Genomic DNA, 27,371 nt, shown 5'->3' on the forward strand with positions numbered 1-27,371 from the left:
CCATGTCAAAGAGATGCGGGCAAGACCAAGAGCTTTTGCCGTCTGAGGCAAAGGACAAGATGGTGCCCTTTGCCAGTCCATATGCAGAAGATTACTTTCTTGGGCTCCTTGATCACTGCAGATGGTGACAGCAGTCACGAAATTAAAAGACGCCTGCTTCTTGGGAGAAAAGCAATGACAAACCTAGACAGCATCTTAAAAAGCAGAGACATCACCTTGCCGACAAAGGTCCGTATAGTTAAAGCTATGGTTTTCCCAGTAGTGATGTATGGAAGTGAGAGCTGGACCATAAAGAAGGCTGATCGCCGAAGAATTGATGCTTTTGAATTGTGGTGCTGGGGGAGACTCTTGAGAGTCCCATGTACTGCAAGAAGATCAAACCTATCCAATTCTTAAGGAAATCAGCCCTGAGTGCTCACTGGAAGGACAGATCCTGAAGCTGAGGCTTCAATACTTTGGCCACCTCATGAGAAGAGAAGAATCCTTGGAAAAGACCTTGATGTTGGGAAAGATTGAGGGCACTAGGAGAAGGGGACGACAGAGGACGAGATGGTTGGACAGTGTTCTCGAAGCTACGAACATGAGTTTGACCAAACTGCGGGAGGCAGTGCAAGACAGGAGTGCCTGGCGTGCTATGGTCCATGGAGTCACGAAGAGTCGGACACGACTAAACAACAACAATGCAGAAGATGACCAGACCGATGGTTGGTGGTGAGACCCTCTACTCCACCAGCAGGATAGTTCCAGGAGCACAGAGCAGACTGCATGGCACACACAGTACTGTCTTCCAGCTGGGGAGAGGGCTCAGGAGGAGAAAAGGGGATGGCTGCCACTGCTGCTGCCAAACATACATCTCACACTGCATACACTACCTCCTTCTCCCTATCAGCTGACCGTGCTTCATGGAAACTGTTAGGAGACGCAGTGTGTCGTTTGGGTCTGCGTTTCCTTCGATACTCAAAAAATGGCCAGGGCCTTGCTCATTTCTTCCTCCGCCAAACTTCCAGGTTACGAGAGCAGCTTCTTTTTGGAAGAACTCTGCCGTACATTTACAAGTCTAATTAAACAGGCCATGAGAAGAGGGTGGGGAAAGGAAGAGACCACTAAGCTTCAAGATGTATTTTTCAAAAGGGGCAGGGGGGAAAACTCCCCCCCATATTCAAGCTTTATAATCCTCTTTTACAGGAGCCCTCTGCATGGCTGGAATATTTAACAGGACAGTTGTATAAAGTGCAGTAATTCAATTTCTATGCAGAAGGGGATTTTTTTTTTTAAGGGGGAGAAAAAAACACGTTTTAGAAAGGCACCATAATCTTTGCTAAGACACACACACACAGAGAGAGAGACATTTAGCATCTCCAAATTGGAGTTAAAGTCTCAGAGTGCAAAGATAATTTAAGCCGTGTGTGCGTGTGCGTGTGGGAGAATAGCGGCTCTTTGGTAAAATGCTGCCAAAATTAAATTGGAAACGAAACGGCACTTTGTAGTCATTGGCTGCTCAGCAGGGTACGCCTAGTTAAAAACCCAAAGTGAAAAGGGTGATTGACCTACATTGCTACCAGCTCTGTACAGCTGCACTTTCGTTATTTCCATTGCATCTGATGAAGCTCATTAGTTAATGCAACTGAATTACCTATACTTGCCAGGCATTCATCTATTTCATACCACATGGCCAGATACTAACTTCAGCAGCAGAGCTGCACAGCACCCTGCCATGCAGCTGCCTGGAAATCTTGTCAGCTCCTCTGACATGTAGGGGCAAAAGGATGCCACAGGAGTTGTGCTAGGACATGGAGAACTGCTCTATACCAAGTTAGACCACTTGGCCATCAAAGCGCAGTGGAGACGAGTGACCAACAGGATTTGTAGGACAAATCATTCCGGTTTTCTCCCTCCCCTTACCAAGTTCTGCAAAGGTGAGATGGAGACAGAGGGAAGAAGAAGGAGAAGGAGAAGGAGAAGAGTTTGGATTTGATATCCCGCTTTATCACTACCCGAAGGAGTCTCAAAGCGGCTAACATTCTCCTTTCCCTTCCTCCCCCACAACAAACACTCTGTGAGGTGGGTGGGGCTGAGAGACTTCAAAGAAGTGTGACTAGCCCAAGATCACGCAACACTGCATGTGGAGGAGCGGAGACGTGAACCCGGTTCCCCAGATTACGAGTCTACCACTCTTAACCACTACACCCTCTGGACTGGTTGTTCAGTAAGGAGGCAGGCAGTTGGGGGGCTGGCTGACGGCAGAGTCAGGTTGGTGGGGCAGTGCCCCATTGGCCCTAATGGACCAACCTCCACACTCTGGCAACAGCTCTCCAAGGTCTCAGACAGCGGCCTTTCCCACCCTACCTGAAGATGTTGGAGGCTGAAAGTGCAACTTTTTGCATGCAAAGGTGGGCTAAATGGCAAATTTGATCTTGACAGGCCATATGCCAAATTTTAAGGGGGAGAAAGGGCTCTGTGTCATGAGCAGAGCTGGAGGGATCAACCCATTTCTAGTTTGTGTCACTTTGCAAGCACTCATTCCTAAATCCATCCCATCCTGTTTTTAATCTGTGTCTTAAACCCACATAAAAATCCATATGTAAAAACATAATCAGGGCTTTCTTTCAGCTGGAACTTGCCAGTTCCGGCACCTCTTAGGCGGGTGCCATTGCCATTCTAAGAGAACAAGGGAGGTGTTAATGGTGAGTTAGGGCACCTATTTCTTGAAAAATAGCACTGCACATAATTATGTTTTTATCTCAATGTGCGTCTAACACATACTTGATACTAAAATATGCATTGTGCAACATGTTACAAGTTGTTAGCTGAAGACAGTTGTAATGTACGGTATTGCAAATTTGGGAGAAGTGCAAAATCCGAAGAGTAAGTACAATCCAATCCACGTATTAGCCCAGAAGGCCCAGATCAGGCCAATTCACATTGTCATTCACCAAAAAGAAAAAAGAAAAGAAAAGAAAAGAAAAGAAAGAATTCCTCAGGCATCCCTAGAGATTATGCTTTGTTTCCAAGTACTGTAGAGCCTTCCCCTCTTCTAGGGGAAGGAATTGTGAAAAGCAAGTAACATGGACTCAGGACTAGCAATTCTCATCTCCGTGCCACAGACTTAAAGCTTACACCCCTCTCTCCCAGAGAACCCTGGGACTTTTGCAGTGGAAAGCTCTCTGTACCTGAACTATACTAGGGCCTTCAAGATTCCTTGGAGGAATGCAAGACAGTTGATAACAAAACAGGAAAGTTTGCGCCCAACTTGTGGAATCTATAAGCCACACTTGTTGTCCTGTCCCTGCTGACTAGGGATGATGGGAGTTGCAGTCCAACCACACCTGAGGACCCAGGTTTGGGACAGGCTGCTCTAAAATACACTCCCCAAACCTCTGCATTGCACTCAGTGGTGGGTATGTGGAAGTTCTTCAGCAGAAACAATATCCCTGGACACAGAAAATTTAGAACTACTGCTCGAGAGAAAACTATCATGAAGTATCAATGCGTCCACCATACAGTGGAACCTCGGTTTATGAACACCTCGGTTTATGAATTTTCGGTTTATGAACGCCGCGGACCCATCTGGAACGGATTAATTCACTTTCCATTACTTTTAATGGGAAAGTTCGCTTCAGTTTATGAACGCTTCAGTTTATGAACAGACTTCCGGAACCAATTACACCCATGTTTCAGTTTATGAACGCTTCAGTTTAAGTACTTCGCGGACCCGTCTGGAACGGATTAATCCACTTTCCATTACTTTCAATGGAAAAGTTCGCTTCAGTTTATGAACGGTTACTCCGCAGACCATCTGGAACGGATTAATCCACTTTCCATTACTTTCAATGGGAAAGTTTGCTTCAGTTTATGAACGCTTCAGTTTATGAACAGACTTCCGGAACCAATTGTGTTCATAAACCGAGGTACCACTGTACTGAGAATTTAAATAGGAGACCTTCAGCTAATCTCCACCCAGCTACCCTTTTTAAATTTTATTGATTAAGCTTTGATTCTGGAAATTTTGACTACGCATCAACTAGCTTAAAAACTATTCCTAATTTTAAGAGAAACAATAATGGGGAAAGAGAGGGTAATTAAGTTCCACAACTCTAGGAATTGCATGTATTGTTATGGACTGCTCTTCAGAAACCTTGACAGCTCGTGGCAAAATCCCAATAATAAAACCCACCGTTAAAAGCTCCACAGAAACACCCAACATTTTCCTGTCCAACTAAAAAAAGGGCACCGCAGAAGTGCACCAGAAAGATAGATGAACCCACATTAATTCCTAAAACAAAGCACTCAAATTAAAGAGGGGGGAGGCGGTTTTAGACTTCCATTCAAAATGTTGTTTCAGACTTTGGACGGATGTCTCTAAGTGTTCCATGAAAGGTGACCCACACGTCAGTGTTAACCATTTGAAAACAAACTAACCACTTCAACAGAAAGCAACTCTCTCCTCACTCTCTCCTCTCCTCAAAAGGCACCACAGACTAGTGCTAACCTCATTCCTATTTCCAAAACTGGAAACACTAATGAACACTATTTAAAAAACAAAAAACAAAGAATCTGACACGGTCCAAAGAACGTTACTAGCTGCATCCTCATGTACGGAAGGGACGTCAATAAAGGTCACAAGGAGAATCCCAATATTTGACTAGTTGGCAGAATATTAATAGAGGTTGGATCGTACAGTCCCCCTGAGGTAAATGAGGAATTAGGTTGTTATCGTTTTGATACCACAAGACGTAGTGACAGCAACCTAAACTATGTGGCTTTACAAGGGAAATGGAGAAAAATCATGAAGGATAAGGCTACTGGTAGCTAGAAGTCATCAATAGCTATATCTCACCTCTAGGTTCAAAGATGGCATTGCGGAAGAACAAGCGTGAGAGAGGATTAATGCCCCCCTGCCCTGTTTGTGGACTTCCCAGAGACAGGAGCCAGATCACCAGCTGGGGTTTTAAAACAGCTGCACTGGTTGTCAGTTTATTTCTGGGCCAAATTCAAGGGTTTAAAGCCCTGAAGGACTTAGGACCCAACTCCCTGAAAGACCACCTCCTTCCCTGCAAACTCTCGAGTGTTACAATTAAGGGAAAGAGGAAGGCATTTGCTACAGAACCTGCATACCTCTAGAGCAGTCACCCCCAAACTTCGGCCCTCCAGATGTTTTGGACTACAATTCCCATCTTCCCCAACCACTGGTCCTGTTAGCTAGGGATCATGGGAGTTGTAGGCCAAAACATCTGGAGGGCTGCAGTTTGGGGATGCCTGCTCTAGAGGGTGCCACGAAGTACACAGGTGTGTGAAACACCCTGTTCCAAGATGCTTAAAATACAGGAAGGGATTCTTTAAAAGCCTCTAAAGGAGGTAGACCGAAGCTGCAACCTAACCATAATGCAGTCATCAGCATAGACAATTCATTCCTCGTATCCCTATCAAGTCAGTGACTAAATATGAAAGCTTATTTGCCTACAAAAGGGAGCACACTTTACCTCCTGGATTAGCATAAAAATGGAGATTCCTTTTTACAGGTTCACTGCATAGCTAAGTACATACGGGCGCAATGAGGCAAATGACTGTCTGCAATTACGTTAAGTGCATCAACTTGAAGTTTAACATAAATAGCGCATTTAAGTATAAGCGAGTGATCACGATGGGGAACAGCCATGGCTAGATTGGGAAAGGGGGGCTGGACGGAAGGTGGCAGTTCTCACGTGAAGCTGGGAGCTTTATTCCACTCAGGTCAGGTTTCATCACTTGGGAGTAGGCCTGAGTTTGGGGCAAACACTTTCTTCACCACATTTGTCGGGGGGTGGGGGTGGCGGGGGGGCACATAAAACCTACCCAAAGATTGGACAGGAAAAGATGTTTGGGTGAGGAGCATGTTTGGTGGTCATCACTACCTCTTGTGGGAGTGAATTCTCTAGTTTTGACCTCAGTTTTTGGCGTTCCTGTTGCCTCTAACAAAAAGGTGTTGCAGGTTTTTGTGGGGTTTCAAAAAAAAACCAGCCACACCAATTTGCCAAAAGTGACATGAATGTATATACTGCGTGCAGCTAAGCCTCTTTCAAGCTGCTATCAATTCTCTGATTCCTCTTCAACCGCACCACATCTGTTCTCAGCCTGAGACAGACAGAATATTCCCAAGGTTGACATATATGAGTGATTGGCTCATGCATTCAGATCCCTTGTGGGGGGTGGGGGTGGCACAGACTGCATGGGGACAGTTCCCCCTCCCCAAATATAGAATCCTCAAACACAATTAACTTAGCCCAAAGTGTTACTTGCTTACAGAATTAAATGTAGAGGTTGTTTGTTGGTTTAATCTATATGCAACCCTTCATCGGAGGATCACAGGGTGGTTTAAAGTATAAAAACTCAAAAATACATGCCATAACAACAAACAAAATACTCCCCCCACCAAACACACATAGTTTAATTAGCCAAAGGCCTGAGAGAAAATGGATGTTTTTGCCTGTCACTTGAAGATATGCAATGAAGGTGCCAGGTGAACCTCCCTAGGGAGAGCATTCCACAAATGAGGAGCCACCACAGAAAAGGCCTGTTCTTGTGTTGCTACCCTCCGGACTTCTTGTGGACAGGCCACACAAAGAAGGGTCTCAGAGGATGATTATAGGATCTACAAATGCAACTACAGTGGGACCTCGACTTATGAACGACTTGACAACCGAATTTTTCGACTTACGAATGGGGCAAATGGCCGCACGCTTACAAATTTCTCGACATCCGAACGGAAACCGTGGTGGTTTTAGATAGGGTTTTTTCGACTTACGAATTTTTAGATGGGGTTGCTTCGACTTACGAATTTTTCCGTTTCCAATGCATTCCTATGGGAAATTGCGTTTCCAATGGCGCTTTTCGACTTACAAATCTTTCGACCTACGAAGGTGCCTTCGGAACGGATTACATTTGTAAGTCGAGGCACCGCTGTATATCCCAGCAACCCGAAAAACTACATTTGTAGAGATAGCAGTTTACCTAGTACAGCCTGAGCAGGCCACTGAACTCACCACAGTACACTGGAAAGGCTTCTGCGCCAACACAGAGAGATGAGAGGCCTAGTTGGAACCTAGTAGGGACTGCTAGGAATTAAACGTGTACTGTTCAGTGCAGATAGTTAAAGAGCTATCCTTTGTGGCAGTTAATTAACTGTTTGGAATAGGAATTATGGTCCTTGAGGAAGCGGGCGGGTGGATGGAAAAAGTGAGGGAACTGTTAGTTTTGGAACAGGTCAACGTGCTGCATCCAAAAAAGAAGAACGCCATCCCATATTCTCACTGTGGTGTAGCCTCTCCTAATTTGACATCTTCCAAAAAGGACATAATACCTGCTGCATGGTGTATAACCTGCTGCTGGAAACTTCCTGGAAACAAATGCAGATGAAGTGAAACTAGGGTTGGACGCTCTGTAAAATAAGCTCCAGATACTCTCACTTAAAAAATAAAGTGGTTCAGCTTCAGCTGAAAGGTCAACATTTTGCCACCATTCATTACAGGGAATTAGGAGGAGAAGGTAATTTTTGAACCCAAGCTTAATAAGGAATTATTAATAAGTATTAACAGTATTAAAGAGTATTAACAGCTGCATAACCTTGAGTACAGTTCTGCAACTGGTCCAAGAGAAATATGCTAGCCTACGATTCTCCCAGACATGCTAAGCTTCCATCGTTCTGGATTCCCACTCACTGAGGGGGAAATACGCAAACACATACATCCTTCAGCCATCAGAACTGGTACAGCCCAGAAACCGAGGCCTATTTTTACCATGTGGGTAAGCTGCTTGTCCAGAGGAAAATAGAAACAAGATTTCTGCAGATCCTTCCTTTTAAATAAAGCTACTTATGATCACAGCCTACCACCACCGTTTGTAGAAAGGGGGCACAGTCGAAAATGCATTCCTAAAAAAAAACCCTCAGCATAGCACTTAGGAAGAACGTCTTCCTTGTGCGGGCACAAGGCCCGAGAACGAGCCTACGACACTGTTCCTCCACTCTGAGCACCATTTGCATGCTTCTTGTAGTGCAGCCAGGTGGCCAAGTATCCGTAGCGACAGTGATGCAGCAGACTGTGTGAGGGGAAAGGACCTAGCAGGAGTTGGAAGTGTGGCGCATGCACGAGGTGTGTAGAAAGAGCAACGTCCTACCTCAGGTAGTCTCTGCGGCACAGGATAAGGTTGGCTTTGGTGTACAAGGTAGAGCCGACCTCCCCCAAACGGCAGTCGCAGCAGGCACACTTCAGACAGTCCTCATGCCAGTATTTGTCCAGGGCCTTTAGGAGATACCTGTCTTTGATCTTACGGTTGCAGCCAGCACAACCTTTCGGTTTGGTGTCTGGCTGGACAGAGAGCATTTGTATACCTGAAACGAGAAGAGAGGAAGAGAGGGGAAAGTGGAAGTCAGGCGACACAGCCAAGGGATGCGCAGAACAGGATCCTTTGCCCCCAAACCGAAACTTATCAGAGCTTTCTTCTTTCTTTGAAATTCCTTGGATGTTTCTCCAGACCAAGGTTTCCCAAACTTGGGTCTCCATCTTCCCTAGTTAGCAAGAGGAGCATCAGGAATGATGGGAACTGAAGTCTAAAAACAGATGGATGGAGATCAGAGTTTGGGAAGCCCCGCTCCAGGTCATGTGTTTATTTATTTTTACGTGTTTAACAAAATTTGCGTAGTGTTTACTGAATTTTAAAAACGTGTGCACTGTTCACAAAGGATGGTGTAAAATACTCCTCATTTAAAAATATACCCATAAATTAGTATCAAAAGCATTGTTAAAGATAACATTTTCAAATGTAAATAGAATCAGCCATCTTAAAACTATCATGCATCATAATAGGACAGGCCTAAGTAGGATTGTGGAAACAACAAAGGTTTTAGCAGCCCCTGAAACCAATAAAAAGCAACTGCTTAATATCAGTGCACAGGGAGTTCCAAAGAGTAGTCAAATGTTGATTCTCCACAAGTGCAGAATGAACATTATTGGGATCTCCCAATGCTGTTTTGAATGAAGTGCAGTGGCAGGTCTTGTCTATAGCTGGAGTGTAAGGAGATTCCTGCTGGATCAGAACGGAGGTCCATCTATTTCAGCATCTTAGTCCTTCAGAGAGTGGCTTTTCAGGTGCCTACAAAAACCCCAACATAGTGCAGGAAGACACCTGGCCTCCCCCAGTGTCACTCCCTAGCAACTGTAATCCAATGGCATAGTGCTTCAGAACTGGAAAGTTTCCATCATGACTAAGCCCCTTTTAAAGTCACCACATCTTTTGGGAATAAATCTAGCAAGTTACTTGTGTGTGAAGAAATGCTTCTTTTGCTCCTCTCTTGAAACTACTAGCCAGTAGGATAAATGCCTGACGCAGAGTTCTAGCGTTATGATAATTGGAGGGGGAAATGGCTCTCTATCCACTTTTCCACAACCTTCATAAAAGGTAGGGCTGGGCAATATCTGGTTTTCAACATCATGATAAATCATCAGCTAAACATCACAATATACTGATATGTCACAATGTCTAAAATAAGAATGGAGCTATGTAGAGGCATTGGCTGGCTTCGTTATTTTTCCTGCATTGTGATTTTTGCATAGCACACACACACATCATGATTTATGATATATTGCCAATTCAAAAATTATAAAACTGATTTCATGAGATGGACTTAAAACTGGTTTTGGACGATATATCGCCCAGCCCTACTGCTTTTCTTGCTTAACAGAAAAACAGCCCAGAGACTTTTACCATTCCGCAACTCAAGGGAAGAACATTGACTTTGCACACCAAAAGTCCCAGATTCAATCCTCACCATCTCCAGGAAGGGCTGGAAAAGGCTTCCAGCCTGAAATCCTGGAGAGAGCCTCTGCCAGTCCGTGTAGACAATACCAAACTAGGTGGAGAAATAGTCTGACTTGGTGTATACTAGTTTCCTAAGGGCTCCAATTTACTTTGCCCACTGCACCATTTCCCCACTAGCTGCAGACTCCCCCAAACACGAGAGAAAATGCTGGTGAGAGGCAGGTGACACCCACCACATACCAGCTCCACTAAACAGCAGCATTAATGCGCACTTGGTTTCCAGTTAGGCCTGCAACCTGCTGGTGTGCTCCCCCCCTCCAAAATAACAACAACTGGTCTTACTGCTTCCCTCAAGATTTCTCAGCTGCTTCTCCCAGCAGACTAAAAAGTTTCATTTCAAGCAAATTTTGGTGGCAGTGCTCAAAGAACTCAATGCTTTCTCAGTCCTGTTCCGCTTCTCCAGCATATAGACATCGTGTCGAGATGTGCAATGCCACAAAGTCAAAAAGCAAATGCATTTAGAGCTGTACTGTCATCAGCACACACGTGGCTCAAACGTTTCCTTTTTAGATCACTTATTGTCTCCATGTGAAACACAGTGGGCTGGATCCAAAAGTCCCCACCTTCCATCAGAGGAAGGTTCCTCCTGATCCAACCCACCTGCAACATTGAACACTGCATACAAATGCAGTGTCCTATCACTGGCAGGTTGGGAGCAATGCTTAGGAAGGAACTACCGTAATTAAGAACGACTGCTTCTATTTTGTTTAAATGTGCACGCTTGGGTTCCCTGTGGCACTGAATGCAACGGGACAGCTGAGACGTCCTTAAACACAATGAGAACTATGCATGTGTCCACCAGCCCCTGGAATGACCATTTTCTCTAGGCTGGAAATTATGCCTTCAGGGCTGCAAATCCCCACATGCTAAGAAGGGATCCCCAAAGAGGGGGCAGACGTGTGCCAGATTCTGCAGAGAACAGGAATGGGAAGAGATAGGAAGGAAGGAGGCCAAGGAAGGTCAAGGCTGGTCTTAGAAAGCTCTATTTTTTTAAAGGAGGAGAGCAGGGCAGATGGCTCCCGAAATTAAAAACAAGAACCACGATTGAATACTCGGCATATGAGCCTCTGCACAGATATAATACTGTCTCTCTACACACCTTGGTTTGAAGAAAACACCCAGCTAGGAGCTAGCACCCAGGAATAGAGAGGAAGGGATAGTACCCAAAGAGTTCCTCATAACATGTTTTGCTTGGGAGGGTCCCAGATTCAATCTCCAATGCCAAGTGATGCCCCAGACCCTAGGGAATTGGGGGTGGTAACAACTAGATTGAGTAATGATCTGCCCTGGTATGTGGGAAGCTTCTCATGTTCAGTGGGTTATAGCCAACCACATTCTGCCCAGAGAAGTCCCACTGAAATTAAATAAATGCTAGGTTAGAATCATAGAATGATAGAGTTGGAAGGGACCCTGAGGATCATCTAAGTTCACCCCCCTACAATGCAAGGATATGCAGCTGTCCCATACGGGGATTGAACTTGCAACCTTGGCGTTATCAACACCACGCTCCAAGCAACTCAGCTATCCAGTCTTCTTCATTATTCTTAATGGGTCTATTCTGATTATGACTAGCACAGTAAATGCTATATTAGCGCACAGATGCAAACCATCTTTCCTTTTCAATTCAGAGACTGAAATCTGTCAGGTGGAGGTTTCGCTGCAAGTCACGAAGGAGAGAATTCACTTTCTTCAACAATGCTCCTTGATGTTTTAATTCTTTATATAACAATCATATAATCTTATACACAGTGTAACCTATTAATATTGTGTCAGTGCTCGTGATGCTTTTACAATGCCAGCGAGGTGGCGGTCCCTGCCCCAAGGAGATTACATGTCAAGTTTTAACAGGGTAAAGGCAAAAGGGAGGAAAAAAACATTGTGAGCAAATATTGGGAATGATGATGCAACCCTCAGAAGTTAAAAAAGAGAGAGTTGATTTTTAATCACTGCTTCTATCAGAAACTTTAACTTGTGCTCCAGGGAGAACTAACTGTAATTAAAATTCCACTGAAATCTGTGGGACTTTCTCCAAAGAAAGCATGTGAAACACACAAAATGTGACTCTAGGTATCTTATTTGTATGAAAGAAACCTGGCTTTGTTTAATTGTAAATGGAAAGTTTGTCAATACTGCAGCAGCCTATGCGCTCCATTTAGTAACAGGCAAATGAGAGATAGGATAGGAAACACTGATTTCAAATGTTATCCACATCCACTCTTCCCATTCCTTAGTGGGGGTGGGGGGGAGGCTTGGAAAAATAGATGAGCTTTGCAAAAGGTCAGATTGGCATCTGTCAGTGCATGGCAGGGGGAAAATTCTAGCCAAGAACTCTCTACAAAATAAATGCTTACCCGCCCACTGTTATATCTGGGGGCAGCCGAGATTTATCGTTTTCAACAGTTGCAGTAAGTGAGTCAGCTGCATTTAGAACCTGATGTCTAAAATATTAAGTGCTATGAACAGAAAGGTAGCCGCCTAATAGCCGTGTGTCATTTTGGTAAATAATATCAACTTTCAAAGTTGCTCTGTTCTGCAGAACCCATAACTTTTCACTGGCCTCTGAAAGACCTCTCCACACACTGCAGCTTTAGGTGTACGTTTAATTCCCTCCCACCACGCGAATGCAATAAACAGGCACCCACAGATAAAATGTGCTTTCAAGACCAGGATTAGCTGGGATTTGTCGAGTGTGCATTCTGTGGAAAATTAACCCAGATCTGTTTAGCTTATCATTTATTTTAATTATTATTATTTTTGAATGTTTCGGGTAATTGTTTTAACTGGGGTGTGTGGTTTACTGACCATTTTCTGGAGGAAAATACTGGAGAGCTTTTTCCCCCTGCAGCAATCACATGGCTGTAGATGAACTAAACACCCACATAGGCTGTAAGGTGCCAGAATAGACACTATGGAATTATTTATTATTTTTATTATTTTATTATTTATACCCCGTCCATCTGGCTGGGTTGCATCCGTGTATCTTTGCCCATACAATCCACTCCACAGAGGCAGGAGGGACTAAAGACTATGGGATGCAGGAATAATTGGATTCAGTTCACATTTAAAGGTGAGCCTACCCAAAGCACAGGCTCCCGTCCGAATTCACACTTCTCTGAATTTTGCAATGCAGTTCTCCAGCCAAGAAACATGTACAAAAATTCACATAGTGTGGGCAAAGTGCCCATAAAAACACACATTTTCACTTAACATATGTATTTCACTTTACCCCACTACCTGCTTTTTTCAGGTGAGACTAGCTTGCAGATAGATAGATAAATGTATATTTAGCAATATTCCATCCAAACATGTGTATATTAGGGAAAACTCACATTGAAATTGTGGTGTGTGTTGTCGTTTTTTAAAAAAATAAAAATTAATCAGAAATTATGTGCAGAACTAAAGACTGGCAACATGTGAAACTGAGGAATTGAAATTGACAGATTTGCCCGTTGCAAATTTGATCGTTTGTCCCAATGAAGGCGTGTCATCAGTTGGCAGCCCAGCTAGATCAGCTGATCTGAGGATCCTACAGGGGACCCACAAAACACATTTATATTCTGCTTCCCTTTGTCCCTAATAGAAATCCCAAGGCAGCCAAGAACTGGGGCTAACACAGAAATTCAATGAAACAAAGGAAGGCAATAACAGCAAGGGGGAAATGTTAGCTGGTGCAACATCCCCATGCCCATTGTGGGATGATTCTGCCCTCCCACTTCAGCCCCATATGATGATTTCTTACTGCCCCTCTGCCATAAAGGTCCTAGGGATAATTTGAAGCAGGGTTTTCACTCCAGCTGCCCCCTGGCCTATGGAACAGCATCATTGTTGAGATACATCACAACAACTGAATGCTTTTTTTTAAGAAGCTTTTTCAGCTAAATGCAAAGGGCTGTGCCTTAGGTTTAAAAACAGTACAGAATGAACACTTGTTTCCAGTAGTTGTTTTTGTAGTGTTTTAAAAAACTATTTTTAGAGTACAGTCATACCTTGGCTCCCGAACGCCTTGAGAGTCAAACGTTTCGGCTCCTGAACGATCAAAACCTGGAACTGAGTGTTCCAGTTTTTGAACATTCTTTCAGAAGCCAAATTCTTTCAGAGCTTTCTACAGCCAATCAGAAACTGTGCTTTGGGAGTCGAATGTTTTGGAAGTCGAACGGACTTCTGGAACAGATTCTGCTCGACTTCCTAGGTATGACCATATGTATGATACGTATGTCCTTGAACATACGTAAAGGACAATTTGTAAAATAATAATAATAATAATAATAATAATAATATACAGGATTAAATCAGTTTAAAGAATTAAAACAGCCGTCATTGTGTAGAAGGGCTCCCTAACCTTCGGGTGGATGCTGGAGGAGGAGTGCAGGATGGAAAGATCAACCACATGAACTGCCTTCAGCTCACACAATCGCTGGATACAACAAGCAATGCACGCATCAACTTTATATAGCAAGAAAGTCAGGCACCGTAACAGATGAACTGGTGAATTTTAAAGCCACAGATTTGAAAGGAAGTGGAGAAAAACTGCTACTATTAATAAATTTATAATAATAATGAAATAATAATAAGGAAGTTGAATTAAACAGAGGCACAGAACCGCTCTAAGGGTAAGGCGTATTCTGTGCGCAAGTTGCTCCAATAGTCCTGTTCAGTTCAACATTTCCTAATATCCTGATTAAGGGAGGTAACTAAAGATTAGTCTTTCAATACAGGCTCATGAAGGAGGCAGGGATTATCCCTGCCCATTTCACATACAGAACAATGCGCTGCCCATCTTTCCTAGCAGAGTTGCCCACATCCAACAATTTTGGTTCTGTCGCACGGGCAGAAAATTCTCCAATATTCCAAAAAACAGATATGGCCGAACAGTTCAATAGAAAATGGGCAACAACGTAGCAAGGCTTTTCTTTCTACTATGGTGCAAACTAAAAGCTGCCACCCGATCTAGCAACCCCGTTTTGCAGAAGAGTCCCTAAGAGCAAAGAGTTTTGAAGAAATTAGGGTGGGTGGGTGTGACAACCCTCCTCTAGCTACATAAACACCAAATTGGTGGTAGCGTGCATTTCTAAAGGGGAGAAAAATCTGTGGCTGTGGGTGTGTACTTTTTCTCTTCAAGTGCAGCCTCCCAACCCATTCAAAACTGCTTTGTCCCTTGGCCAGACTGAGGTTAGAAGCAGCTGGAGGTTAAAAACAGCATGAGGAGTAATTGCAAGGCTGAATCCACAGGCATGGAGTATGGCACCAATGCCGCCCCCCCCCCCCAGGATCCCCTTCACTCCATCCACATTGACCAGTAGACTAGTGATTGGGAAGCATGAATTTGCTAACAGAACTCTTAATGCTTCTGAGAGTGCTGGGAAGTCATTGCTATTTTGATAACCAGAACCATTTTAGGCCACATGGACCTTTAAAGCACCACAATACCAGCTTGCACAGTCAGGGTATCTCCCAAAGGATTATGGGAGTTGTAGTTTGTTACTGGTGCTGACAGTTGTAAGGAGACCCCCTACTCCTTTCACAGAGCTACAATTCTCAAGAATTCCCTATGAAGAGGGGACTGACTTTTAATCCAGTCTGGGAACTGTAGACCTATTCCCCCATAAAAAACCAAAAACCAAAAAAACAGGGAAGAACTGTACGGCAGTATACTACCCACAATTCTGCCATATTAACTCTTGCCATTTTCCGGGTTAAGTGGGCTGCAAATGGATTTTTTTCTGGAATGGAACAACACAGAAATGAGCACTAAGCGTGTACTACAGTCCATTAGTTTCCTGGAAGTGGCTTTCACATCATGTGAAAGCTCAAAACTAATGCAGAAATTAATAGTTGGGAAATACCGTGTTTCTCATATTTTAAGTCATCCCTACAAAATAAGCCATGGCAGGATTTTCCTGAGTTGAAGAAATATAAGACATACCCCAAAAATAAGCCGTAGTGGTGGGAGCAGGTCTGGATGGCGCCATGGAAGAGGAAGATGCCTGTCAGCGCCCGGAATCGGCTGCTGCTGCCCCTCCAAAATGTCCAGCAGCATGCACCGTGCCAAGCGCTGACCCGGCGGTGGGACGCAGCAAGAGCCGCAGCGCACGCTGCTCCGAGCCCCGACCCGGCGGCGAGACCCGGCAAGAGCCTCAGCGCACGCCGCGTGGAGCCCCGACCCGGCGGGACCCAGCAGCGTGCCCTGCTGAAGCGCCGACAACGCGCGCAGCAGCCGCCAGTTCCGGGCGCCGAGCCGCGACAGGAAGAGGAGGGACGCAGCTACAACGACAAAAAACACCCGGCCGAGCCTTCATTGGCCGCCGCGGCTGCCACTCGCTGGTCCCTCCTCTTCCTGTCGCGCGCGCTGCAGGTCCCGCCGGTCCTGCTGCTGGGTTGGCGCTTGGCGCTGGCGCTGCGGGACGCAGCAAGAGCCGCAGCGCGCGCTGCTCCGAGCCGGGATCCGGCAAGAGCCTCAGCGCGCGCCGCGTGAAGCCCCGACCCGGCGGGACCCAGCAGCGTGCCCTGCTGAAGCGCCGACAACGCGCCCAGCAGCGCAGCAGCAGCCAGTTCCGGGCGCCGGACAGGGGAGGTACCATACTGTAATTTTTTAAAAAAATAATAAGACACCCCCCGAAAATAAGCCATAGGCTTATTTTCTTGAGAAAAAAGATTATAAGACATGACTTATAATATGAGAAACACGGTAGGTCAGGGAAATGGAATAAACTGCCATGTGAAGGCAGATTTGAGGAGCCATTGGCCTGATCCAGCAGGCTCTTATTATCATCAGGGCTTCAGTCCACTCCCTGACTATGATGCCAAACTATTCCAATCTATCAGATGCACTCCAAAGGGCACTAGAGTGGTGGCACACTCTCATATTTTGGATTTGTTCCATGGAATTCTTGCCAAAGAGCTTGGGAAATGGTGGCAGGCCACTTACTAAATGCACACAGGCATTCTTGCCAGAAAGAGTTCTTCACTCATGCACAAAAATCATTTCTCCATTGTGCTATCTCCATGCAGTGTGTGTACATAGCTATAGACTCACAGGAGTCCCACATGACAATAAGGCTGATCTTGAGTCTCTTGCCCACCAGAACATAACCCTGCAGGAAGGAATGGGGTGCAATCTGGGGAGATATCAGGTCTACCCATGTTTGCTATGCTCTCCTCTCGCCCTCTCATGCACACAAACATAGCAAGTCATTCTTGGCAACTCTCAAGGTGCTAGAGCTCTGGAAGCGTTAGCTGTTGACCCATTTATTTGAGATATTGCCTTTCCCCCTAGGTGCCCACTCAACTGATCAATCTACAGAACTGGCACTTCAAACTCTCTGCCTATTTCACTTTCAAACTCTCTGCCTATTGACATGGGGCAGGTGCCTTCCTTGCACACTTTTCAGCGCCTGCTAAAAACATTTCGACACACCTATCTAGAGATATTAGAATGTGGACATGTGTTCTAAGCTGTTTATTGAGCTTGGTTATTTAATTTTTTTTAATGTTTGGAATTGTTGCTTTTAACTGGTTTTTTGCTATTCAGTAATGTTATTGTAATTTGTTATTCAGTAATGTTATTGTTACTGGACCATAAAGAAGGCTGATCGCCGAAGAATTGATGCTTTTGAATTATGGTGAGGAGACTCTTGAGAGTCCCATGGAGTGCAAGATGATCAAACCTCTCCATTCTGAAGGAAATCAGCCCTGAGTGCTCCCTGGAAGGACAGATCGTGAAGCTGAGGCTCCAATACTTTGGCCACCTCATGAGAAGAGAAGACTCCCTGGAAAAGACCCTGATGTTGGGAAAGATTGAGGGCACAAGGAGAAGGGGACGACAGAGGATGAGATAGTTGGACAGTGTTCTCAAAGCTATGAACATGAGTCTTACCAAACTGTGGTAGGCAGTGGAAGACAGGAGTGTCTGGCGTGCTATGGTCCATGGAGTAACGAAGAGTCGGACACGACTAAACAACAACAACAACAATGTTATTGTTTGCTTCTTTTTGAAAATCGCTTCGAGGTATTGTTACAACCATGAAATTTAGACATGTTGCAAAATCCATCCATTCCTGGCCTCCCTCTTCCAACAATCCATTGAGCAGCAGGTGGATTGGAGACTGTTCTAGGACACTGTAGGAAATATAAAAGACAGCTCCAAGCTAGCTACCACTAGTGCTGCCATTAGATAAGCCCAACAGGGCAGAGTGAAGCAGCTAACCCCGGCAGGGGATTTTGGGTGCCATGGAAGGAAAGCACTGTTGGTAAAAAAAATAAGGTATCATGTGTACAAAATCTAAGTCCGTGGGTAGGGACACAGCCCAGGGGCAGAACATCTGCTTTGCATGGAGAAGGTTCCAGGTTCAAACCCTAGCCCCTCCGGATAGGGCTAGGCAAGATTCCCTCTTTGAAACCCTGGAGAGCTTCTGCCAGTCAGTATAGACAGTGCTGAACTGTGTGGGTCAATGCTCTGACTCCGTATATAGCAGGTTCCTATGTACCTTCTACATCAGGCCCCCTGTCCTCACATTTCTGCAACACAGCATCTAACCCCATCACCTTTCTGAAAGAAAGTGGGGCAAAGAATCCTGAAGGAAGATGGAAAAGAGCCAGCAACTAATAAAATCGTAATTTAAAAACAAATAAATAAAGCTGCAAATTGGACAGGGGTGAAATCGGACTTTCTTTCCCCCGAGTCAAAGACTCAGTTTGGTGCGTGCGCGCACACACACACACGGCACACAGGTTTGCGCACACACCTCAGCACATTTGTTTCTTAAAGGTGCATATTGCATAAAAAGTGGGCAACATACTATTTGTCATCGTTTCTGTTATAGCAGGGCAGCTTCCAGAGGCTTCAGCTGAACTCAAAATTTGCACTCTAAGGTTTAGAAATGTCAAGAAACGCTTTCACCAAAAGTTTAAGCTTAACAAGTTTCCCCATGTTTAATTGGCTTCAAAAAATAACAACCCGACTTCAGTAGCCTAAAACACAGCCAATTCTGAGAAAGGAGAAAAGGAAAGGCTGCTCATGTTTGTTGTTCAAAAGAGGCTGGAGAAAAGTCTCTCTCTCCAAATAGCAGAATTGTGTGTCCAACACAGACAGTAAATAGCTGGCAGGCTGGGAGCCTCAATGGTGCCCCTCTGGAGGATTCACCTGGGTCAAAAGTCCCGGCTACCCCTCCCCCCCGCTATGGCACTGACTTGGGAAGTCCTTTTCGAGGAGCAAACCTATGAAACAGAACCTTGGACTGAGAACAGTCAGAAAGGGTTGCCTGGCAATTTGGCAAACACCCTGCGGCTGAAGGAACTCTCTCTCTCTCTCTCTTTTTTTTAAAGGAGAAGTGGAGCCGGATGCAGAATAGTCAAGATCCACATTGCAGATGAGGTCATGCCACACAGCATTTGATGCGCTGCTTTCTATGGAAGGCGGTGGTTGGAAAAGTGATAAAGAGGTTTACCTCTATTTGCTGCTTGCTTGCAAGAGGTGAGAAACACCTCATTAGCACTAACCTCCGCTATGTATTGTGCCTCTTTAGAGAGCACGGTTCCCATAGTCTTACCAAACGGCAGCAGGCAACGGCAGAAGCAGCATTTTTCTTTTAAAAAAATTAAGCATCGCCTCAGCCAGATGCAGGTAGTATCTATCGTCAGAGAAGCAGGGAACCTGAAGACTGAACAAGCAACGCTTGGCTCAGAACCCCAGGTAGCAAACAGCCGTTTTGTGGAGAAATGCAACAAAGGCGTTAAGGATAAAGTAGGGTTCTGCCCAGGCAACCACAAAAGGCTTCCCTTCAGTCAAAAAGCCGCAGTGTCGGGAAATGGGGATACCAAAGAGTGGGGGTGTAAAGTGTCACACCCGAACTTTTAAGTCCTGCTAAACATCAGAAACATTCCTTAGTCGAGGGACAACCAAGATGATGGACTCCAGAGGTTCTGGACTCCAACTCCCAGCAGCCCCAGACAGCTTGGTCAGGGATGATGGGAGCTGTAGTCCAGCAACTTCTGGAGGGTCCCCTGTTGGCTATGCTTTCCTTAATCCTATTATACAGCTATGGGAGACACTGCCGCAGATCCTGTGCCCCAGCAAGACACACCTTGTGCATATATTACATGACAGCAACTCATTCACAAAACCCCCAAACCTAAGGAGTGCTTAACACTTATGCAGCACATTCTAAGCGTTCAAAGAACTTTCTACATCCTCGATGCTGCGAGATGTGTCAATATTATTCTCATAATGTGGGATCGAACCGAGATAGTGACTTGTCTTAAGGCCAGGCAGGTGAGCTTTATAACCCAAGGATTTAGACTCATGGGATTAGCCCCTAAAGCTATACTTGGATGCATGCTCCCTTGGTCTTGCATATGAATATAGCTCATCTTTTGGGGTTGTGCGGAAACTTTCCGTCCAATCTCCCCAAAAGATGCTTCCAGCTTTGTTTCACTGGAGGACCTTTCAGAATTTCAGTGGGTGCAGGGTTGAGGCAGGGGCTGACGTGCAAGTTTTATTTCCATTAAACGCTTCCCCAGTCCTCTGCCCACACTCTCCCCCAGCTGCCCACGCGTCCTTATCTGGAAAAGTCCCAGGAGAGGAGTAGTCTCATGACATCTCCCTGGTTTCCAATCTGAAGCTCATGAAAATGGCTACTGAGTTCCTGAGAACGGTCACAGTTCCTGAACTGCATTGCATGCAGAAGGTCCCAGGTTCAAACCCCACCATCTCCTGCTAAGGCTGGGAGAGGACCCCTACCTGGAAGAGCCAGTCAGAGACCATGCTGAGCAAGCTGGGCTAATGGTATGACTCGCTATAAGGCAGCCTCCTTTGAGATCTGCATGCTCACTGATCATGCGCAAGGGAAGTTCTTCTTCCACTTAAAAAAAAACCTAAAACCTTCCCACGCTAATTTCTTTAAAATTAAAAACACTTTCCTTTAAAACAAAAAACAGCAGCAGCTGTCAGGTGCATGGCAAAGAGTCTCCCAGCATTCCAGCGCTTACTGCAAAGTCCAGCCAAGGAGGTCACTGGGTTTTCAGGAAGCCAGAGCATCCAAGAAGACTGCAGAGCATTTGTAGAATGAAAGATTCACATCAACACCCCCATGAGAAATGAAAGTTACATGCAACAACAACAACAAAATGCCTTGTCCATGAGGTTCTCCCAGTGGAACAGACTCCCTTAGGAGGTTGCGGACTCTCCTCCCTTGGAGGTTTTTAAGCAGACGTTTGATGTCCATTTGTCATAGATGCTTTAGTTGAGATTCCTGTAGTTGCAGAGGGCTGGACTAGATGTCTCTAGGGGTCCCTTCCAACTCTGATTCTCATCAAATTCCCCCCCTTCCTTTTGATGTTTTTCAGATGCAGCCTCTTTTCATATTAATTGATCAAGAACGGGGTGGGGTGGGGGTGGGATACAATGCAGAAATTTTTTTTTTTGGCACGGCACTATTTTAGACAGCCATTCTTGCCATATTAGATGAATGCAAAGAAAACCCACAATGGAAAAAATCCAAAGCAAATGAAAAAAAAAAATCCCAACCCAACTTTCAGTTTAGGAAGTGGCATGTGCTAAATCAAAGCCAGGTTTCCCTGAAGACTATAGCAAACCACTGGCCATCTTTTTTATAAGTAGAGCTGTGGTTTTGACATTAATACAGTCACAGCTCAATAGCCTGCCAAGTTTTCAAATGAGAAATAGTCACCTTAGACTTGCTTGGCTTAAGGTGGGGGTTTTGCAGATTAAGACAATTCTGCTGCCCAATGCAGCCTCCCCCCCCCCCATTCACTACACTCTTTATTTTGGATTTGCAGTGCAAGGAAGCCTGAAACTTCTGCCCATCCTATAGGGCTCAAGACTCGCTGCACCAGTTTGTGGTTGGGAATAAGGTGCATGAAACCATCACATAAACTAGGATGCTCTGCTGATGTTGCAGGCAATGCACTGGGCATGCAGATTAAAGCTTTTTGTTAAGATTCCTACAGGTAAGTCTTTCAAGCCCATTGACCTCAATGGTCGCCTTAAGCCAGCATTTCTCAACCGCTGTTCCGCGGCACACTAGTGTGCCGCGAGACGCTGGCTGGTGTGCCGCGACGTGCGGCGATGAGAAGGGCGATTTGCATTGTCATGTGCCTGGCGGCCGCTAAATAAACAACACTCACCCGCCGGAAAGGAAGCCGGCCGGGTCACGACGCGGGGCGAGTGCAGCTCTCAACAGCCATCACCACGGGAGGGTGGTTTTAGACAAACTTAAAGAAGCTGGCTGGATGAGCTCAACCTGAAACTTGCTGAGCAAAGGATTGTGCTGGCAGAGAAATCAGCGGCTTGTGAAGCCTTATTACAGGAGATTGCAACCAACACAGCAATTGGCAAGTGTTTCTTACAGTCATAATTATATAGTCAATATAGGGCGGCACAGAGTTAAATTTTCTAACTTTTTTAATGGTGGTGTGCCTAGTGATTTTTTTCATGGAACAAGTGTGCCTTGGCCCAAAAAAGGTTGAGAAACACTGCCTTAAGCACACACTCCTGCTGAAATCAGGAGGGTGGGGGTGGCCAAAAAGAAAATACTGACTTGTCTCTAATTGCTTGGGCCTCAAAAATGAGCAAGCATTGATCTCAGCTCCGTAGCTTAATCCTTCCTTCTTTAAACACTTGTCAACTTTGCAGCAAATGTTATTTAAGGCAACTGAACTATGGCTGTTTCCTTCACCCCAGTAGCATCATTCGGAATAAAGTTCACACCATGTTTACTGCATACAATATTTCCACACGAACCCTAGCCCTACAGAAATTTACATCTGGTATTTTTTAAAGCAATGGGACATTTAGGAGGAGACTTCGGAGTCAGCATGCAGGTGACCAAGGCTTGCTCTAGAGGCAAAACTATACAGCTTCTGCTAGATATCTCGTAAGTACCTAAACAATCCTATGTATGTTTATTTAGAAATAAGTCATATTGATTTAGGTGGTGCTTGCTCCAAAGTTCAAAAAAAAAATTCGGTTGTATCCACTATGAACACAACCAAAGCTAAGATGCTACGACTCAAAAATGGAAGAGCAACAAGGTAGCCATGCTGGACCATAGGAAGAAGAAGAAGAAGAATCCAAGTCCACATGAGGGAAATGACAAAGCAATACGTTTATCAGGCCAGCCAGTTGCCAAAATGTTAACCAAGCAGTGTGCAAGCTTTCGGGTTCACCAGAATGCTTCATCAGGCAAGACAGTAAACAAAACAAGTTGTTCGCCATCTAGCCTGAGAAACAACAGTTTGCTTGGAACAGTTTGGCCAAATGAAGGTGTTTTCCCACTATGGATTTCTTACATTATGTTCAGACTACACACAAACAATAGAAATATCAAATTACAGGTAGGTAGCTGTGTTGGTCTGACGTAGTCGAAACTAAATAAAAAAAATTCCTTCCAGTAGCACCTTAGAGACCAACTAAGTTTGCCATATCAAAGAAATATCAAAGTTTTGTGGTTAGGGGAAGTACCAATCAAAAGCAATAAAGCAACCGTTAAGAGCTCCCTCCACAACACACAATTATTCAGAGAGGTTTGGGATGAAGGGGTGGAGGCCTATTTTGAAGAAAGGCATTTTTGATAAATAAACAAAGACTTTACTCCCAGCAGCTCAGGAGTCAGTCATTCAGGTCGACTGTGCTTGGAAAATTTCCTTCTGCCCCCCCCCCCCCCGAGGCCCCTGCTACTTCTGTGTTGTTTGACAGTTTAAGGGAAAGCATAATTAAAAAAGAGAGATGCACAAATAATAGCCTGTGCAGCATGGTGATCAGGAAGAAGCGGGGGGCCATTTCATTTTAAAAACTCTGGTGAGCTTTTAATTGCCTGGATCGCATTGTGAGCCAGCCTAACGCTCGATTGCTTCCATTGTGGTCTCTTTTTCTCTGCTATTCATACACACACAGAGAGGGTGAGATTCTGTAGTTCATACAACAAAAGTAACTGCAACTCCTCAGCACCCAGGACTGTCACCACCACCTTAAATCACTTCTACTTTGCACTTTAATTGTTCCCTCCGCACAAACAATTATTATTATTATTATTTTAAAAACACAGACTCTCTCTCTCTCTCTCTCTCTCTTGCAACAGCACCTTTGAAGCGAAAGGCTGGGGAAAGTGTTCTAACTTATTTGTGAGTGGCACGGGAAGGAGACAGGGAGCAGCCCCACAGCTGGGAGCACCAATTCAGAAGAAAGAACCTGGCAACTGCCAAGATGACAAAAGGTTTCATTCTGCCTCTCTTTAGCGCTGCCCCCTCCTTCCCCCAACTTGTCATGATCGCCTAAATTTCTGAGAGCTAGTTGGGGGCCTAAGAGCTTCCCTGTACAGTAACCCTTCTTAGAGAGCTGGGAGGTTGAACAAGTGCCAAAAACCTCTCCTCCTCCTCCTCCCCCCCCCCACACCAAGATGCAGAGAAAGAGGATATTTTCCTAAAGTCCCTTACCCACATACCCTTTTAAATACACAATATTTCCTCCTCCACCCCTTTCCGACCCTCTCTCCCTCTCCCCACCCAAGCTCACCTCTCCCAATTCAATGTGGTGCTGCTGGAAGCCAATTTTTTACTCTCAGCCCCCACCTCCTTTCTTCCAATGCAGCTGTAAGACTCAGAGATACTGACATTTTTCCACTCTTATCAGTTTAATTACAGTTACCATGGCAGCAAAGTGCTAGTGGTTGGCAAAGGCCAACAAGAGATTTGCAAGAGTGAGCTCAATTTTGATGCAGTTCACATGCAAAAAAAAATAAAAAAGCCACGACAGAGGGAAACACTCTTTAACAACAAAGAAGCCCCCCCCCCTTTGCACTGTTAGCTACAAGCCAGGCGCCTCTAATTTCTCTCCCCACCCCTGCAAAGCCACATAAGGATGGCGTGTGGGCTGGCTTTTGTTATGTTATTTTGTTTATTTTGTTTTACAGGGGAAGGTGGGAAGGAGAAAGTGTTTTGCAGCTTTCTGTGGTCGCTGCACCTAAAGTAAAATAAAATAAAGTAAAATAAATAAATAACTGGCTTAAAAAATAAATTCTAAAAGCCTTCGCCTACCCAACCAAGCGGCAGCGCGCATTTCTCACAACACAAGCTGAAGTCAGGGGGAAAGGCATTACCCCCCCCATCCCCCAATCTCCCAAAATCTCCTCCTCTCCAAAACATCCAGACTGAAATGCACATCTGCTCAACGCTCGTCAAGGTAAGGGAGGAGAGATAATATCTATTTAAGAAAAGAGCAGCGAAACAATCGATGGCAACCTTACCGAAACTTTTCTCCTTTTTCTGCATGAGTTGATTTAAGGACTCTCGGGTAGCTCCTTCGCATTGAGCAAAGCAAGAAGCGGCAAGTGTGTGTGTGTGTCCCACCCCGTAGTTTGGGTCAAGTGGAAGAGGTTTGCGTTGAAAGCGAAGAGAGAACAGGGCTATTGTGCAGAGCACTTTGGAAAGGGGGTGGAGGGATGGCGGGTGGGGGAAGAGACTGCTGGAAAAAGCGACACCTCTACCAACACACACGGCACGGCAGGCACTTGCAAGCGGGCGAGATTATGCACACGCACACACATCTATCTTTGCAATGGTGGTGGCGATCTACAAAGAGCCACATGCGTCCCTAACTCTATCCGGCCCCGCGGTCTTCTTTTAAAGCTCGGCGGTAACAAATGGATTTGATTAAACCGTCACATGCAGCGTTTGCACAAGCCTGTCTCGGGCTCTAAAGGCAGAGAGGGGGTGGCCGGGGGGTGGGGTGGGGTGGACCGAGAGGAGAAATGCACCATCACAAGGAAAAGAGGGCTAGATATCACAATTGCCCATCAGATTGGTCCCCCCCCACCTCTTTCCTCATTTTCGGCCAAGGCTACACCGAGTCGAGAAAACCCATGCGCAAAAGGTGGCCTTTCTCCCACTAAAAATCGCAGGGTGCTTAGGGTTAAAAGACTGGACCCCCCTCCCTTTAAGCTTCATTAGAAATAAAACCGAGGGGAGCAAGGAAGAAAAGAAAAGGGATCCGATTCTTAGGAGGAGGAGGGGGAGGAGGAAGGGGAGAGATGAAGTCGGTTCTCACCATCGCGTTTCACGCTGGCGCTGTTTGGCAACGAGGAGCGCGCCAGACGGATTTGGCGACGCGGTTTAGGGGAAAGGGCGAGCGAGCGTTTGCTCCCGTTTCATTGTTTAACTTCGCCTGCGCTTCTTGCTCGCCAGCCCTCCAATCGCGCCGCTCTTTCGCCTCCTGCAGCCCCCGATCTCGCATCTCTCTCTCGTCATCATAAAAATAAGGAAAGCCTCCCCTGATTTAAACACACAGGCACACACAAGCACAAGCCGCGGGAAAAAGAGCGAGGAGCTGGGGAGCCCCAAGTTGCGGAGCAGAGAGGAGACGGGAAAGAGTCGAGGAGGAGGAGGAGCAGGATCCCGACTTTATGAGGGAGGGGGAAATGAACAGGACCCCCCCAAATCTGCCCCCGGGGCCAAGCTGGCGTGGACACTGCTGCCTCAACTTACCTTCTCAATTAAAAGCAAGGCAAGGTGAGTTCAAGAAACCCCGGCGCTGCTCTGGATGGAGCTGGTTCTTCCTTTGGGGAAGGTCAGAAAGGAGCATTGTTTGCAGACAGGAAAGAAAAGTAATAAGGGAAAGGAGGACGGGAGGGTTGGATAGCAGGGACACGATTGCCTGTCTCTGGGTTTTATTAGTATTGGTATTATTAATAATAATCATGAAGTCCTCATGGAGCCGCCAAGTTAATTGGGTTGGCCTCGGTAGAGCTACAGGTGTCCTCCTACCTAGAAAGAGAGATTTGGATAGGCATCGGTGGATCTCCGGAGTCCAGGGCAGATTTCCTCCACCACCACCCCCCCTAACCAACCCCCAACCTCGTTTAAAAGGCAACTTACCTAAAGCAGCGTGCTTGGAGCCGAGCTGTAGGAAGTCAGAGGCTGTATCAACTGCAGGACGCAATCCCTTAACCAACCAGACATAATACAGCAAAGGGGAAAAGGTCACTCTTGTTATTAGGGAGACAGCCAAGCGCCGCTTGCGCGCTTGCAAAAGCGAGCGAGCGTGTGAACGTGCGAGCTCGAAGCTGCGGCTCGTGGCCGGTTTCAGGCTATTTACCGCGACTCTCTCGTATGTGCCCCCTCCTATCTTTCTCGTTCCCCCCTCCGCCCCCTTTCCCTCCTCCCTCCCTCCCTCCCTCTCCCCCCGCTCTCTCCAACGCGCCCCCCCCCGATCTGCGGCTCTGCAACAACCTCCCGCTCGCAAATGCAAAGCAGCCGGGAGACAGATTGGGCTTTGTCGCTAATTTCCCAGGGTGAAAATTTACAAGCCTGCGAGTTCAAGTCAGCGGGAGGAGGGGGGGGTGGAATGGAAAAGAAAAGCATATGCATATACTAGACACGAGCAGCGGGGACGGCGGCAGCCGGCGAGCGACCCACTGGCTCACGCGCAAAGTGACCTCTGGCGCGAAGAGAGCAACTCCGCGCTGCCCAACCGAAGCGCAGCTTTAACCTGAGCAGAAGCCTCGGGTTTG

The 27,371-nt window shown here is 45.9% G+C and overlaps 1 protein-coding gene across 3 annotated transcripts in view; it reads right to left on the bottom strand.

Annotated features, from left to right (window-relative positions):
• LMO3 (LIM domain only 3) overlaps positions 1 to 26,772 on the bottom strand; it is a 90,568-nt gene extending 63,796 nt beyond the window's left edge. The window contains exons 1-2 of one of the 3 annotated variants that reach the window (XM_035127673.2): positions 26,737 to 26,772; positions 8,152 to 8,365 (exon numbers count right to left, since the gene is read on the bottom strand). In XM_035127673.2, the coding sequence (XP_034983564.1) occupies positions 8,152 to 8,357 (206 nt within the window). In that variant the 5' untranslated portion in view covers positions 8,358 to 8,365; positions 26,737 to 26,772. Of the gene's footprint in view, positions 1 to 8,151; positions 8,366 to 25,109; positions 25,262 to 25,909; positions 26,042 to 26,736 lie in introns of those variants that run through there. The other 2 variants (XM_035127675.2, XM_035127672.2) reach the window with 2 other exon arrangements.
• Between the last annotated feature and the right edge of the window lie 599 nt (positions 26,773 to 27,371).

This window comes from Zootoca vivipara, chromosome 10, assembly GCF_963506605.1.
Source record: "Zootoca vivipara chromosome 10, rZooViv1.1, whole genome shotgun sequence".
In the NCBI taxonomy this organism is placed as follows: domain Eukaryota; kingdom Metazoa; phylum Chordata; class Lepidosauria; order Squamata; family Lacertidae; genus Zootoca; species Zootoca vivipara.